Below are 13,801 nucleotides of genomic sequence, written 5' to 3'. Positions count from 1 at the left end.
ATCTTAATTAACACCTAAGATTATAGATACTGTTGATTACTCGTCCAATGTCCACGCTTATTTTGCTTGCATGCCACTCTGTGTTTACTGCTGGAGCAGAGAGAAAGGCCAGCACCACCAGGCTCGGGCCAAATGAGGAAGGACCCGGATTCAAACAGGATGACTGGATCCTGGCTCCATTCCAGTACGAAGCCAACGACCATCTTTCCTTTGTCGAGCACATCCACAAGGGAATCGAGTTGCTGGAGCAAAATCCAAAGTCGATTCTGGTTATTTCGGGAGGATACACCAAAAAGGGAATCAAGCTGTCAGAAAGTGAAAGCTATTTACAGGTAGCACGACTGAGAGGATTGGTTACTCCAGAAAACCAAGATAGAATCATCCTGGAAGAGTATGCCCGGGACTCTTATGAGAACCTACTTCTTGCGCTGGCATTGTTCCGCAAAACCACGGGAAACTTCCCGGAGAAAGTCCAGATCGTCAGCTTCGAGTTCAAACGCTATAGATTCTCCGAACTCCATGCCAAGGCCCTGAAATTGACAAACTCAGAGTTCATTGGTGTGGGTCCAACTTATCCAAGTGCACAGCAGCTGAATCTCTCGGATGGCGAATGGGAAGCGAAAAAGAAAGCGTACTTTGAGGACTTGTACTTCAGTGAAAAGAAATTCGCTACTGATCTGTTTGAAAAAGACTGGTTTGGATGCATTGGGTCAAAACTATATGATAAAAAGGTCTCAAGAGACGTTCTTGGACGCGGTATTGGACAAGAATTCTACCATCAGGAAACGGAACCTGTTCTAAATACGCTTCTGACCCTCGACGAGCATCCTTTCGCAGAAGCCAAGGAAATCTATGACAAGTTGGGAGCTTTCCCTTGGTGATCACTCCTCGCTGCCGCTGAGCAGGCTTACTAGTTCCTTCTTGCGCTCCTTGACCTGTTCCAGATCTGAAAGCTCGCTCTTCAGAAAATCAATCTCCTTCTCGACGTTGTCAAACGTTCGAAGCCCGCCATCAACTTTTTTAAATTCAAAGCTGTTCGCACTGTTCAACTGTAGCAGGTAGTCGTGGTATTTGATCAACGTTTCACGATGACTGATGGTGATAAAGGTGAATTTCTTGGCCTTCATCATCTCGAAAATTGCGTCCTCGTAGTCGTACGAGATAGCGTTTGTTGGCTCGTCAAGTATCACAAACCGTTTTTGGTGGAATAGCACTCTGGCAATGATCAGTTTCTGTCTTTCTCCTCCACTCAGTAACGTATCCCAATTCTTCTTTCCATCTCCAAACCCAAGATTGGAGTTGTAAATTTTAACCTTCTTATCATTGACTATAAGCTCGTCGCTCAGCATGGTAGCAGTTTCGTTTGGATGGTAGTCTAGACTGCCAAATCTGTCCAACAGATACCCAAGTCCAACGTCGTTCAAGTAGCCTTCAAGATCCTCATCGGAGTATCCCTTCTCGAGCATCTGAATCTGGCTCAATGGGTAAATTATTTGATCTCTCAGGGATCCGTTGAACAGATACGATTTTTGCGAGACATAAAAAATGTCGTTTGGCGAAGGCTTGGATAAAAGACCATCGTAGAGCGGCCATAGCTCAGAGATCAGACGCAAGATAGAGGTCTTTCCAATACCGTTGCGGCCCAAAATCAACAAATTCTCGCCCTGGTTGATCTTGAATGTCAGTCTGCTAAGAAGCTTTGTACCGTTTGCTCCCTCGCTGGATGGAACGATAACTGGGATCTGCTCAAATCTTAGGCCAGGATATGATGTCTGAATAGTTCCGTTGATACCCGCCTGAGCATTTGGATACAGGATCGAGCGCGAAGCAAACGATGTGAACTTCAGCTGGGAGCCAAATCCGTTGACACCAAGTCCGTATTGAAAGTTTTGATCATGTGCTTGATGTAGATTTAGCAACAACGTGAAAATACGGTCGGTCACTCCACTCAGACTGCTCAAATCTTTAATCGAGTACATTAATCTCGACCCAGCGTCGGCCATGCTCAGCATCAGTCGCTTATTGACAATAAAACTCTTGATGCTATCTGACTCGCTCAAGTTGTAGTTGAGCAGAATAGGAAGACCGGAGAAAAAGTATCCAAATGCAGGCCATGCGTACTTGAGAATGTATTCCTCGAGTAAGCCGTAGTGGAACTTGGCGTTGATCTCTGTTGTAAAATGCGAAAGCAGATTGTTGAAGATCTTATGAACTTTATTCTTCTCGATCACTGTTCCCTGATAAAAAGAGATCTCCTCGCAATTCTTGATCAAGTTCAAGTTGTAGTTGTAGTATATGCCCTCGAGATGGGTTTTTGTTTTCCAGATCTTGTTGAAATTTGGAGAATGTTTCTTCAAGTAGGAGCCCGTGAAGAAATAGCACATCAGTATACCTGCTATTCCTATGCTTCCAATGTTGTCACGCAGATAAACAGCAAAGAAAATCAAGTCGACTGTTGGTTTGCCCACGTTCAAAAACATGGATGCTAAAGAATTGCTGAACTTCTTGATATCCTCTGTCATGTACTGATCGATGTAATTAGAGTCCATCTTGTACATTTCCGATTGGTTACCATTAAACTGCATCTTGTAGTAGACCATTCTTGGATCCATGTAAAGGTCGTGACAGTATCTGACCAAATTAGTTCTGAAGTTCAAAGCCAGTCTATGAGTCAAGAACTTGATACCTGAATTGATGTAGGAAGCAGGGAACGCAAACAGAAACCAATAAATTATTCCTCTCAAGAACGATCTGCCCCTCAAGCCAATAAGGTCTCTCACAATCTGACCGTCCAACTTTGTCACCAATAAACTCATCCATGTGCGCGCAATAAGGCAAAGCAACTGGCCTAATAGTATTGTGCTATTTGGATGAAGCACTTTGGGTATTAGCACCAGTCGCCAGATAACAAACAGTTTCTTCAAAAACTTGGATTCAACAACGAGCTCGCTGATACCTTCTGATCCATTCTCCCGAGTGAACCTCTTAAAAGTCAACTTGTCATGTTCGTATCTATCTTGATTCATTCTATCGATTTTAACCTTGAGGTTGCGGTTTTTGTAAGGAACATTGATTTCTCGACACTCTGTCGACTTGTTGTAGAACTGCCGCCGAGGAGAACTCATCTCTGGCTTGTCAAATATCCGCTGTTTCGTATAGTTTACCACTTTCATCAGATTGTAAACCAAAACGATCAAAGAACTCGAGGATATCGACACCAGAAACAGTAGAACGGGCTTGGAGTTCGGATTAATGTTCAACAACCGGAACACATGGTTGTTCTTGAGCCTCAGACGTGTAACCACGTCTCGCAGCACAGACACACTCAGTGCAGAATTCATAACTTTTTCCCCCATCTCCATCTCCGCTCTTATATATACTTGCTTCAATGTCACATGCATGGGGTAGCTCCAACGTATGCTTATGTAATCCGGGGTAATTGGGGCAAACTTCGATTTATATCTGCTGCATGACAGCCGAGGAGAACGACCGGTATATCCATGTGAGAGTATCCATAAGTGTGTCTGCATCGGATCTAGCGCTCACCTGTGTGTTCTCCCGTACCCCTCATTGGGCCCTATCCGGCCAATCATATCCCTAGAAAATGTCAGCCCCAGCCAAGTTTTTTGGTGCACGGGTGTTCTGAAGGGTCATTCCCGAACTCGCTCACTGCAAAAAATAGTTAAATTATACTCTTTCTTTATCATGCTGATTAATAGATTATCGTTGGCAACTAGACAGGGGAGCATAGCACTCAGGGCTCCTCTCCTTTCGGCATCGCTATTGCGGTACCACCACTTCTCACATCAACAAAATTCTCCACAAACACAAATGGATGACGACACAAGCAAAGAACTTTTGCAAAACAGCAAATGGGCCAAACACTCGCTTCCTAACAAGGAATCCTCCGCTACACCTGAACCGGTTGCTCCAGTGACCCAAGAAATCGCCGCACCAAAGAAACGCAGAAGAAGACAGCTCAAACCGCTCAAAGCTGTTATTACCCTTACGCCGAACGCTATAGTCCATCTCAAACAACTGATGCAACAACCAGACCCAAAGCTGATCAGAATCAGCGTGCGCAACCGTGGGTGCTCTGGGTTGTCGTACCACCTGGAATACGTGTCTCACCCCGAGAAATTCGATGAACAAGTTGAGCAAGACGGAGTCAAGGTGTTGATCGACTCCAAGGCGTTGTTCAGTATCATTGGCTCAGAGATGGATTGGATCGATGACAAGTTGAGTTCCAAGTTTGTGTTCAAGAACCCAAACAGTAAGGGAAGTTGCGGATGCGGTGAGTCTTTCATGGTGTAGACAGACATGGTCACACCCCACTATTTATTTATTCGAATTCGATGCATTAGAATATTCAGTTACACATTACCTTAAAAGTCTTTTACCCTCCATTTTCACAATGGCTTGCACTCCCTCTTGAGCCATTTGTACTCCAAACTATTCTTTGGAAGCTTGGATTCATAGATGTTCCATATCTTTTGGTGATATTGGTTCACGTACGATTTCTCCTCGGCAGTGAGCAGCTTCACGTCAATTAGGTTTCTGCAATAAGGAACAGTAGTCACTGTTTCAAACTCCAAAAACTTCCTGTCTGTGTTGTAGCCCTTGGTGCTCTTCTTCACGTAAAACATGTTCTCTATCCGGATACCGTACTCGCCCGGCTTGTAGTATCCCGGCTCATTGGAAATCAAATGACCCGGAACTAACGTTGCCGAGTTGCAGTACGGTCTGTAACCAATTCCCACGCCCGCTGAGTGCACTGGGCCGTATGAGCCCACGCCGTGGCCGGTTGCGTGAGCGTAATCCAGTCCATGTTGCCATAGGAACTGTCTGGCGATGGAATCAATCTGGTACCCGGTGTATCCTTCAGGGAACACCAGTTTGGCAAGAGCAATGTGGCCCTTCAACACCAAAGTGTAGTTTTGGATTTCTTCCACGGTAGGTGTTTTAAAATGCAGCGTACGTGTAACGTCTGTGGTTCCGTCCAAAAATTGGGCTCCCGAATCACATAGATAGATTTTGTTTGGGTTGATGATGGCACTCGATTCCTTCTTTGGAGCATAGTGAACCACAGCAGCGTTCGGTCCAGTGGAAGAAACAGTTTCAAAAGAAAGGCCTTTGAAGTTGGCAAGCTGCGATCTGAACTGGAGCAGTTTCATTCCGGCTTCGTACTCCGAAATGAAGTCGTCTTCTTCAAGAAGATAATGTTCCAGCCATGCAAAGTATGTGATAAGAGCCTGACCGTCCTTGATCTGAGCGATCTTTTGGTTCCGCAGCTCCACCTCGTTCTTCACCTCCTTCATCTCGGCGACAGGAGAGTCGACCTCCAAATAATTCTTCGCAATAATGCAGTTGGCCATCTTCCATGAGGCCTCTCTGGTGATAAGAATCTTCTCGCCATTGCTATTCAAAGAAGTGGCCAACTTTCTGAGGTCAAACCAGATGTCGTCGTATTTCTTGATCGTGCAGTTGATTGATTCCAAATATGTTATCAGACTCTCTGATCCAGTAGCTTGGCTGTCTGTGTAAAGCGATAGTTTGTCACCTTCAACAATCAAATAACTGTAAAAGACCGGATTGAAGTCAATGTCCTTACCCCTTAGATTCAGTAACCATGCAATCTGGTCCAGCGCAGAAAGAACCAATGTGGAAGAACCGTATTTCTGGAAATATGTTTGCAGTCTGGCCACCTTGGATTGTGTGGTTTCGCCGGTGTATTCCAAACCAAGCTCAAAGATATCGTTAAACTGACGAACCGGAACGTCTTCGAAAACCTTCCAGATCTTGTCAATCAAGTTCTCCTTGACTGGCACAATTTTCACCTTATCGGTGTTTCTCTGTGCAACAAGGGCTTCGAGGGCTCTGATCTGAGACAAGGTGAACAGTGTTGGATCAACACCTATCTTGATGGATTCTCCGGAGTCCAAGGCCATCTGCACAGCCTGCGAAACAGACCATTCTTCCCAAGTAGGTTCTCCTGGAACACCCTGCTTCAGAAGAATCCAGTTAAAATCCAACTCGTTGGTTGCCTGTGTGAAATATCTACCATCAGTTGCCAGAGCAGAAAGACCTTCTGGAGTGGCGTTCATACAAGTCACGTCGCGTGTCACGACGGCAACACCAGCTGAGCCTCCAAATCCACTTATGAAAGCTCTCCGTTGATCTGGAGCAGACGTGTACTCGGACTGATGGGCGTCTGCAGAAGGAATAATATAAACAGCAATGTCATGCAACTTCATTTCCAGTCTCAGTTTTTCGAGCCTCAAAGACGTGTTAATCTCCTTGGTAGAACATGCCGAGTCGATGGTGTAGAGAGATCCGCTATTTCTTTTGCGAGGCGAAAAGTTGGGCGAACCTGCCGGGTTTTGACTTGCCCTCAAACTATTTGACCGACTGATACTGATCCGCTTCATGTACACGGACGAGCGCCTCCCTTGTCTAGATAGCAGTCCTGGCGAGCACGTACAGTTAGCACAAGGTCGATTTGAGGCGCCTCTGTTCGGTCCGGATACCTGTCTCAATGTGGTCGCGCCCGGCGTTCCGTTGTTCGAAATAAGCGAGAACATGGACGGCTTGTTGTTCATGGTTTGCGACATGTTTGCTAAAATCGTTCAACCTTATACGTTCGTCCTCAAAAGAAGTTGAAACCGGTCTGTTGGGATGTATTCTGCTGCTTTAATCCACAGCCGACAATTTCTTTCTATTAAAAACGTCAAGAAAGAATATTCTTTTCTAAATTGGTTGGTTTTATCAGACTACTTTATCTAGAAACATTGCATACACACCTTTGCACCAGATAAATGTAGTGTAAGTCATGGATGCTTGGAAGATGGGATCACTACAATAGCTTGGTATTGGCGCGAATGATGATCGCATTGCAACACGGTCGCGCATACCAGCCACCCATTTACATTCAGATTCGCCTTTGAAGCGTTAAACAATAGTGCCGTAACGTTTATACGTACTAGAACAAGACGATTAGGTAAGCAGTAAAATTTTTCGTTGCCCCCCGAGGGCTATAAATACGGGCCCAAAGTACGCAAAATCTTTTCTTCTTTGTCGACGTACTTCATAGGATCATTTCTATAGGTCACGTCTCTCTTTGACTCTTCAAAAGAGCCACTGAATCCAACTTGGTTGATGAGGTAGATACCTTTGTGTCCTAGAGTGAGAATAGTTAGCTTGTCCACGATCCTTAGCGGTCTGGTCATCTACATTTTTCCTTGTTTAACAAGGAGCGATGATCTCGATCCATTACATGTACTTCTTCGGAAGGGGTGTTCTGGATGGACGCAAATGGCTGTCTGACAAGTTACACTAACTACTGTTCACAGTTTTTAGTGTGATTTGTAGAAACTCTTATGTTGGGTCGGCCATGTATATGCTATATAGCTTGTACTAAAAATTTTCCAGAGATGGACCATAGCCAATTTTTTTGTAACACTTGCACAGCCTTAAAGGAGATCGCATAAGTATTATGTTATAATTCTACATTTTTTGGGGCCAAAATATAACAACTACTGAATCGTCAATCATCGTGATTTTCACGATAATATCAACGAGCTTAGTGTGGGCTTCTCGAATCATTCGAGAAGCCCACTTTCTTTTCCTCAAAACCCTTTTACAAGTTTCTTGTGTGAGCTGTGAAATAGGCCAAGAGAAATTGCGCTTTTCGAGGTCCTTGAAAGTAGCACTGCTAGTTTCGAACACATCTTTTTAGAAAAAGTGATCAGAATCCATGGCTCAAAAGGGTGTGTTGTTGTGAGTGACAAAATTACCCAGGTCCCACTGGAATTTACTGGTTTCCTGCCTCATGGTTCTCATGAGAACTTCTCTGGGATCTTGCACCAAAATTCAATTCCAATTGTTTACTTGACGAAGATTTCGTCAAAACCTTTGAAGTAGCTCCTGAATGCGTTTTCTTGAAATGCGAACTAATGTTTCCATCTTTCCTTTTAGAAGGCTTAACACCGTTCCCGTGATATGAGTAGCACTTCAGGCACCGGGTGCAAACTGCATGAGTAACCACAACATATGGATTGGTGGCCTTAGCCTCATATTCAAACACCAGAGACTCACCTAAATTATCCAAATGAGTAAGTTTGCCATGGAAAGCGTGAGCGTGCTCCACCCTTCGTTCTCTTCTCTCTGTCGGAAGCCAGGACGCGTTGAAAAACAAATATTTTGAGTCGACTGTAAAGTCAGCTTCGGAATTGTACTCTCTAATGTTGTTTTCTTCACTTTTCAGCCGATCAAGTTTCCTCTTATCGAGATCACAGAGTCTCTTGATTTGTGACTCCGGTGAGGATCTAACTAGGTTTACCAAATCCTCTTCATTTCTTGTAGAATCAGCAGTTTGGTTCAGTACGGTGTAATTTCACTTTCCAAATGAATGATTTCCTGATTTTCACTGTTTTCACGTGCGATTGTGCGCGTTATCGCAACTGGGAACATTTCCAGTTGCGATCGAAGGGGTTGGTGGGGAACACGTTACGTTAATAAGAGGTCCTGTAGAGATATTGAGATTAATACTTGAGCTTACTGAGCCATGTGCGATCACCACTGATGATACGTGTTCTTTCTCCCCTGAAAAGGTAGGAGTCGATCCAACATTTGGGGCAGTACGATCAGTTGAAGTTTTGTCGTCAAAAGACATATTGAGAACAATTTTGGGTGTCCATAATAGCTTTAACCTAATATAATATACATCCTTACACCAGGAAAAGTTTGTTATTTTTCGTTTTTTTTTTGGTCACAACAATAAGTTTTGGTCTATCCCGGAAATTTTCAATCAAAAAATCGGTTTTAGGTGTAGTTTTTAGTTTTTGTTTTGTAGCTAGCTCCAAAATATTTTATCTCTTTTGTTCTTATTTGTGATGGATGTGTATCCCGAACAAGAAGTCATTGATGTAAGTAGAACCTAGTGATCGACTTCTAACCATGAGCTTGTCAATGCCTTGTATAGCTCGTCGTCCAATGTGATCGAGATCCAGAGAAGATTACAGGAATACCAGAAATCAAAGTATGGATGGATTATGGCACACCAGTTGTTACTTCAACCGTCAATGAATTGCAAATTCTTTGGTGCTTTGACGTACACCGTGAATCTCAACTTTCATACAGCGTCATTGGTGAATGATCAAGACTCGGTGCGTCTTCTGGAAATTCGAGCTACTTTGATCGATCATTTGATCAGTTTGATTTCTGACGAAAGCGTACTCCGAACAGGTTTGTTTGTAATCAAAAAAATGTTCTCAAACCTATCTCTTCTATTCCTGAACAGCAATGGCACCTGGGAGAATCCACTGTTAACGTTCATCAGTTCTGTCGCGGCCAACAGAGCTACTGAATCAACAATTTCTCTGGAAGAACTTGATTCATTACTGATCTCAATGCCGTGGCAAAACATCTGGATCTTTACTATTTTTTCTCAGATCATCGCAGAGGACTTGGTGAAGAAAGAAACAACAAGTCTATCGAACGTCCAGACACATAACTTAGTCCACAGACACTTGTTCCCCACCACAGAAAAATTAATGGTTGTTTCTTCAAAAACTTCAGGAGACCACAAGCTGGTCGTTGCATGGCTTGAGTGCTTGAGCGCGTGGGCAAACTACGCATCAAAGGCCGAGTTTGATTCGACCGAGCGCTACAACATGGCAAACTTACTTTCAATCTGCATATCATTGATCACTAACTCAGACTTTTCGATTACAGAAAAAGCGATCGAGACTTTAAGCGAGATTCTCGAGATAAACCCTACATTTTTCAACTCCAACTTGAAATCCGAGTTACAATCCTTACTATTTGGAAACGTCGGAGTGCAATATGTTTCCTACTTTAGCTCCCAGAATGATGAAAAAAGCGTGTGCGATTTTGCGCGATTGATTATTGCATTCTTGGACTCTGATCTTAGCGGTTTGGTGTTGAAGCTCAATGATGATAAATATTCGCATGTGTTTGATTTTTTGGTTGGACTCACAGATTTTCCAGGTGTTGCTATTGACGAAGAGAATGTTTCTAAAGAATTTGCTGATTTCTGGCTTCGTTTTGCCGACTATTGCCTTGTCGAAGATACCACGTTACAAGCATTAATGGAAAAGGATCCGGCCTCTTATGAGATTCTGAACGACAAAGTGAAGATGCTGTTCAACAAAATCACCCAAATTTACTGGAAGAAAGCACATGTTCCAGAAGATGTGGCCCACTTTAAGCAGGAATTTGCACTATATCGCCGCGACATTGGTGATCTGTTCGAATCGGTTTATCCATTGATTAAATTACCTCTGGTTGTTAATCTTTTATCAACCGTTCATTCCAGTTTGCAGACCGGAGACCTTGATAGTATAGAGCCGTCCCTGTTTTTGGCCAACTATATATCTAAGGATTTTGGTGAAGAAGGCGCGGATTCCCAGTTGATTGACCTTGTGAGCTTGATTTTGGACGCAAGCTTGCTCCCTACGGTATTACAATCCAAGTCCAACGAGTTCAAGTATCTGATCAACTCGACTATCCAATTCTTTTCCACCGCCGACTGGTTCTACAAAACTCAAAAGGGGTCCACATACCTCCCACAGATTCTGGGCTTCCTTTTCGATTGCATGATTAATTCGAACGTTTACCAATTGACAAGCTCGAAAGCAATCGCTGATATCTGCAATGAGTGTCGGTTCTCCCTTGTCGAGTTTCTACCCAGCTTTGAAACCATCATCAGTGAGATGATCAGCAATATTTCTGTGGACTCACTTGTCAGACAACGGATTATCAACTCCTATGCATCGATTATCCAAGGTGTGAAGAATCCTGTCATACAAGGTGAGAACCTTAAAAAACTCTTCGACCTGTTGGATTCCAAGTCGATGCTCATTATTCCAAAGCTTGATGCCGCAAACGCAGAAGAGCGTGAAGTGTATGTTGACTATCTAACCAGCTTGATTAGCTGCGTCAGTGCTGTCGGAAAGGGAATGCAGCTCCCAGAAGAGGTGGACGGATATTATACTGAGGAGCAGGAAGCCGCTGTTCGTGAATACTGGGACGCTGACCCATTGGCACTTCACGACAAGCTTCTCACTATTGTGCGCAATTTCAACATGACCAACCAAATTCTTTCTGACAACTACTCGATTCTGGAAGAAACGGTCAACTTGTTCAAGTATGGACTCACAGAAACAATTTCAGGGCCATTTGTGATCGACTACACCACGATTCTGCAATTCATTGTCACCAAGTCCAACACTCTTCAGAAACCAAACGCATTGCCACTACTGTTCTCGCTACTTGGCTCAATCATTGTTGCACATTACCGGACCATTGATCGCGAATTACTCAATAGTACGATCGACACCATATTCACATCCAAGATGGCCATTGTGGAGGACGATCCTGATCTTGTGCAGTCAAGTTTGAATCTGTTTGGCTCAATGTTGACAGTCCAGCCATCACTGTTAATTGGTAACGAACCCTTACTGACGATCCTGTTGCAGTTCGGCGTCAGACACTTGCAGTCCAATGAAAGGTTTGTGTTGAAAGCAATTGAGAAGTTTTGGACCAGAATCATAACTCTGCGGAAAGGAGACCGGCAAGACACTATGGCAATGAGACGGATCTTCAACGAAACGGAGCTGGGCTACGTTCTGACGTTCAACGTTCTCAAGTACATGTTTGCTACACAACGGTCGAATCTGGAGACTTTTATTGAGATCATTAAACAACTCGTTGCAAAGTATCCTTTGATGATGAGCAAGTGGCTGAACGACTCGTTTCCAAAGCTGAACCAGGAAAGAGCCAAAAAAATTGACAATTGGGAGATCTTCGTCAAGAAGATTCTGCTCACCAGGGGAACGCGTAACGCCAACAATCTGATCAAAGACTTCTGGTTGGAGGTGAACGGACTGATCAACTATAACTAATTTAATTAATGATAGGCGAATATACACTAATCTGGAAGAAAGAGGAGTCGTCAAGGTTACAAAGCGTAGCCACTAAGAACTTCCACCAGCGCGTCACACTCGGCAAGGAAGTCCACTTTGGCGATCTTGGCCACAGAGAACCGTGCTCTGTCCTGGCCCTGGTAGCTGTCAACTTTTCCACGGATTCTGAGCAACACCTCCTTGAAAGAGACGTTTTCGTTGATGAAAGTTTTCAGCGCGTTCTCGCCAACACTCTCGATGCTTGGGTCCTCAGCGTCGTTCTTGAGTTTCAAAAACTCCAGAGCAGAAAGTCCAAGCAGCTGGTTGGCCTGTTCGTCGAAGAGCGTCAGCCACATCTGGCCTGTTTCGTCTACCACAGACACCGTCAAAATGTATCTATAGTTAGGCTCTGCGTGGTTGATGTTGCACTTCTCGCATCTCCAGGTACCATTATCTTGCTCGAGCAACTTCTTGTTGCAGCCATCGTTCGGACAGGCTGGGTAGCAGAAGTTGTCTGTCTTAATAAACGAGATGGTGGCCTTGATGTTGAAAAAGTCCGGTTTGTCCTTCATTCCCAGTCTCTCGTCCTGGGCCTGTTTGATAGTCTTGCGGTCCAGGATGGACTGTCTGGAGTTGAGCTCATTGTTGGAGCCAGAACCAGAGTCGGCAGTGATGGTCTTGAAGGACTGGTTGGCGCCCTGTGCGTCGTACCATCCTTTGACCTTGTAAGCTTCTTCAATGTCTGGGTTCACAACGATGGTAGCAGCTGGAATCAGCGACAAACTCTTTCCGCCGAAATCCTGCACTCTGGCACCTTTGAATGCCACCACGGAGCCAACAGAAACGTTGAACTCACGCGCGTGCTTGTTCCAAAGACCAACGTTCACGGCAAATCCAGTCTTGTCCACCAAAACAACGTCTCTTCTGTCGAACGGCTTACCGGTCGACTTGGCAACAATCTCCTGTTTCTCCTTCACGTCTTTCAAGACACCAATGACGTCGATCACGGCGCCAGTCTCCAAGCTCTGGACCTTGTCGAGAGAAGTAAAGTCAAAGTTCAGCTTTGGAACGTCGGAATCGTCCTCGCACGGCTCCACCATAGTATCTTTATCGAACTGCAGCTCGTACTGGTGTTTGAGGTTCGAGAATTGAGGCTTTGCCATCTGCATCGACGCCTTACTGATGTAGAAAACCTTGTTCTCCTCCAAAATGTCCCAGAACTTGTCTGCAACCTGGTTGAAAGCAGTGGCTCTGATCTCTCCGGTCTCGTCCAACAGGTTCACGTTGAACAGCTTTCCGTCTCCTCTCTGGTTGGACCAGTGCTTCATGTCGCCCTTAAAAGAAACTCTGGCCTTGATGGTCCACGAGTTCTGGTATGGCGACAGCTGATCAATGGAGTACAGGTTCTGGTACTTTGGAGGAGGACGCGATGCGCTCTTTTTAGGAAGAGTGGCCGCAGGAGACGGAGTCATCGTATTGTCTCTGGCCTGAGCCTGGCCCTTGAGCAAATTGTTGTCCTCAGGGTGCTCTTTCAAATAGTCGTCAAGACTCTCGTACTTGATCTCCGACTTCTCACCCTGCTCAGCAACCTCGGCACGGTCAACAACAAGGAAGATCTTGCCGTTGTTTGTTGGAGTGATCTCATACTGCGTGATCTTCAAAATACAGTATCTTTTGAAGTTCTCAATGGCGTTCTGGGCCTCGCTAGGCTTGAACACACCATTGATAGCATATTGTCCATCGTTCAGCATCAATCTCAAACGCTCTCCCGTAGCCTCGGGAATCGACTTGGCCTGGTGCGCCTGTAGATACAGCACGTCCGGCGTGGCGCCGTCCTTACAGATATTCAAAATAATTCCTGGACTTAACATTGGGAA

The 13,801-nt window shown here is 44.7% G+C and overlaps 9 protein-coding genes across 9 annotated transcripts; 4 read left to right on the top strand and 5 right to left on the bottom strand.

Moving 5' to 3' along the window:
- Positions 1-47: 47 nt before the first annotated feature.
- Positions 48-881, top strand: OGAPHI_004454 (uncharacterized protein; the record flags this gene model as incomplete). Its single annotated transcript, XM_046205534.1, has 1 exon — positions 48-881. One exon carries the CDS (start codon positions 48-50, stop codon positions 879-881), a length of 834 nt encoding a protein of 277 aa, XP_046061469.1.
- OGAPHI_004453 (uncharacterized protein) lies at positions 882-3,362 on the bottom strand (the record flags this gene model as incomplete). Its single annotated transcript, XM_046205533.1, has 1 exon — positions 882-3,362. The coding sequence occupies one exon, from the start codon at positions 3,360-3,362 to the stop codon at positions 882-884; it is 2,481 nt and encodes an 826-aa protein (XP_046061468.1).
- Positions 3,363-3,831: 469 nt separating this feature from the next.
- On the top strand, positions 3,832-4,314 carry OGAPHI_004452 (uncharacterized protein; the record flags this gene model as incomplete). Its single annotated transcript, XM_046205532.1, has 1 exon — positions 3,832-4,314. One exon carries the CDS (start codon positions 3,832-3,834, stop codon positions 4,312-4,314), a length of 483 nt encoding a protein of 160 aa, XP_046061467.1.
- Positions 4,315-4,409: 95 nt separating this feature from the next.
- On the bottom strand, positions 4,410-6,611 carry OGAPHI_004450 (uncharacterized protein; the record flags this gene model as incomplete). Its single annotated transcript, XM_046205530.1, has 1 exon — positions 4,410-6,611. The coding sequence occupies one exon, from the start codon at positions 6,609-6,611 to the stop codon at positions 4,410-4,412; it is 2,202 nt and encodes a 733-aa protein (XP_046061465.1).
- On the top strand, positions 5,923-6,177 carry OGAPHI_004451 (uncharacterized protein; the record flags this gene model as incomplete). The annotated part of the gene is made up of 1 exon (XM_046205531.1): positions 5,923-6,177. One exon carries the CDS (start codon positions 5,923-5,925, stop codon positions 6,175-6,177), a length of 255 nt encoding a protein of 84 aa, XP_046061466.1.
- A 1,199-nt stretch (positions 6,612-7,810) lies between the features above and the next one.
- On the bottom strand, positions 7,811-8,671 carry OGAPHI_004449 (uncharacterized protein; the record flags this gene model as incomplete). Its single annotated transcript, XM_046205529.1, has 2 exons — positions 7,811-8,208; positions 8,548-8,671. The coding sequence occupies 2 exons, from the start codon at positions 8,669-8,671 to the stop codon at positions 7,811-7,813; spliced, it is 522 nt and encodes a 173-aa protein (XP_046061464.1).
- Positions 8,672-9,080: 409 nt separating this feature from the next.
- On the top strand, positions 9,081-13,428 carry OGAPHI_004447 (uncharacterized protein; the record flags this gene model as incomplete). Its single annotated transcript, XM_046205526.1, has 3 exons — positions 9,081-11,859; positions 11,940-13,297; positions 13,369-13,428. 3 exons carry the CDS (start codon positions 9,081-9,083, stop codon positions 13,426-13,428), a joined length of 4,197 nt encoding a protein of 1,398 aa, XP_046061462.1.
- Positions 10,388-11,674, bottom strand: OGAPHI_004448 (uncharacterized protein; the record flags this gene model as incomplete). The annotated part of the gene is made up of 3 exons (XM_046205528.1): positions 10,388-10,549; positions 11,351-11,489; positions 11,646-11,674. 3 exons carry the CDS (start codon positions 11,672-11,674, stop codon positions 10,388-10,390), a joined length of 330 nt encoding a protein of 109 aa, XP_046061463.1.
- On the bottom strand, positions 11,981-13,795 carry OGAPHI_004446 (uncharacterized protein; the record flags this gene model as incomplete). Its single annotated transcript, XM_046205525.1, has 1 exon — positions 11,981-13,795. One exon carries the CDS (start codon positions 13,793-13,795, stop codon positions 11,981-11,983), a length of 1,815 nt encoding a protein of 604 aa, XP_046061461.1.
- Positions 13,796-13,801: the final 6 nt, after the last annotated feature.

The sequence above is a fragment of the Ogataea philodendri genome (assembly GCF_020536065.1).
Source record: "Ogataea philodendri strain CBS6075 chromosome Unknown scaffold2, whole genome shotgun sequence".
Taxonomy (NCBI): Eukaryota; Fungi; Ascomycota; class Pichiomycetes; order Pichiales; family Pichiaceae; genus Ogataea; species Ogataea philodendri.
Note: the sequence above shows the minus strand (reverse complement) of the source record. Positions and strands in the feature narration are given on the sequence as shown.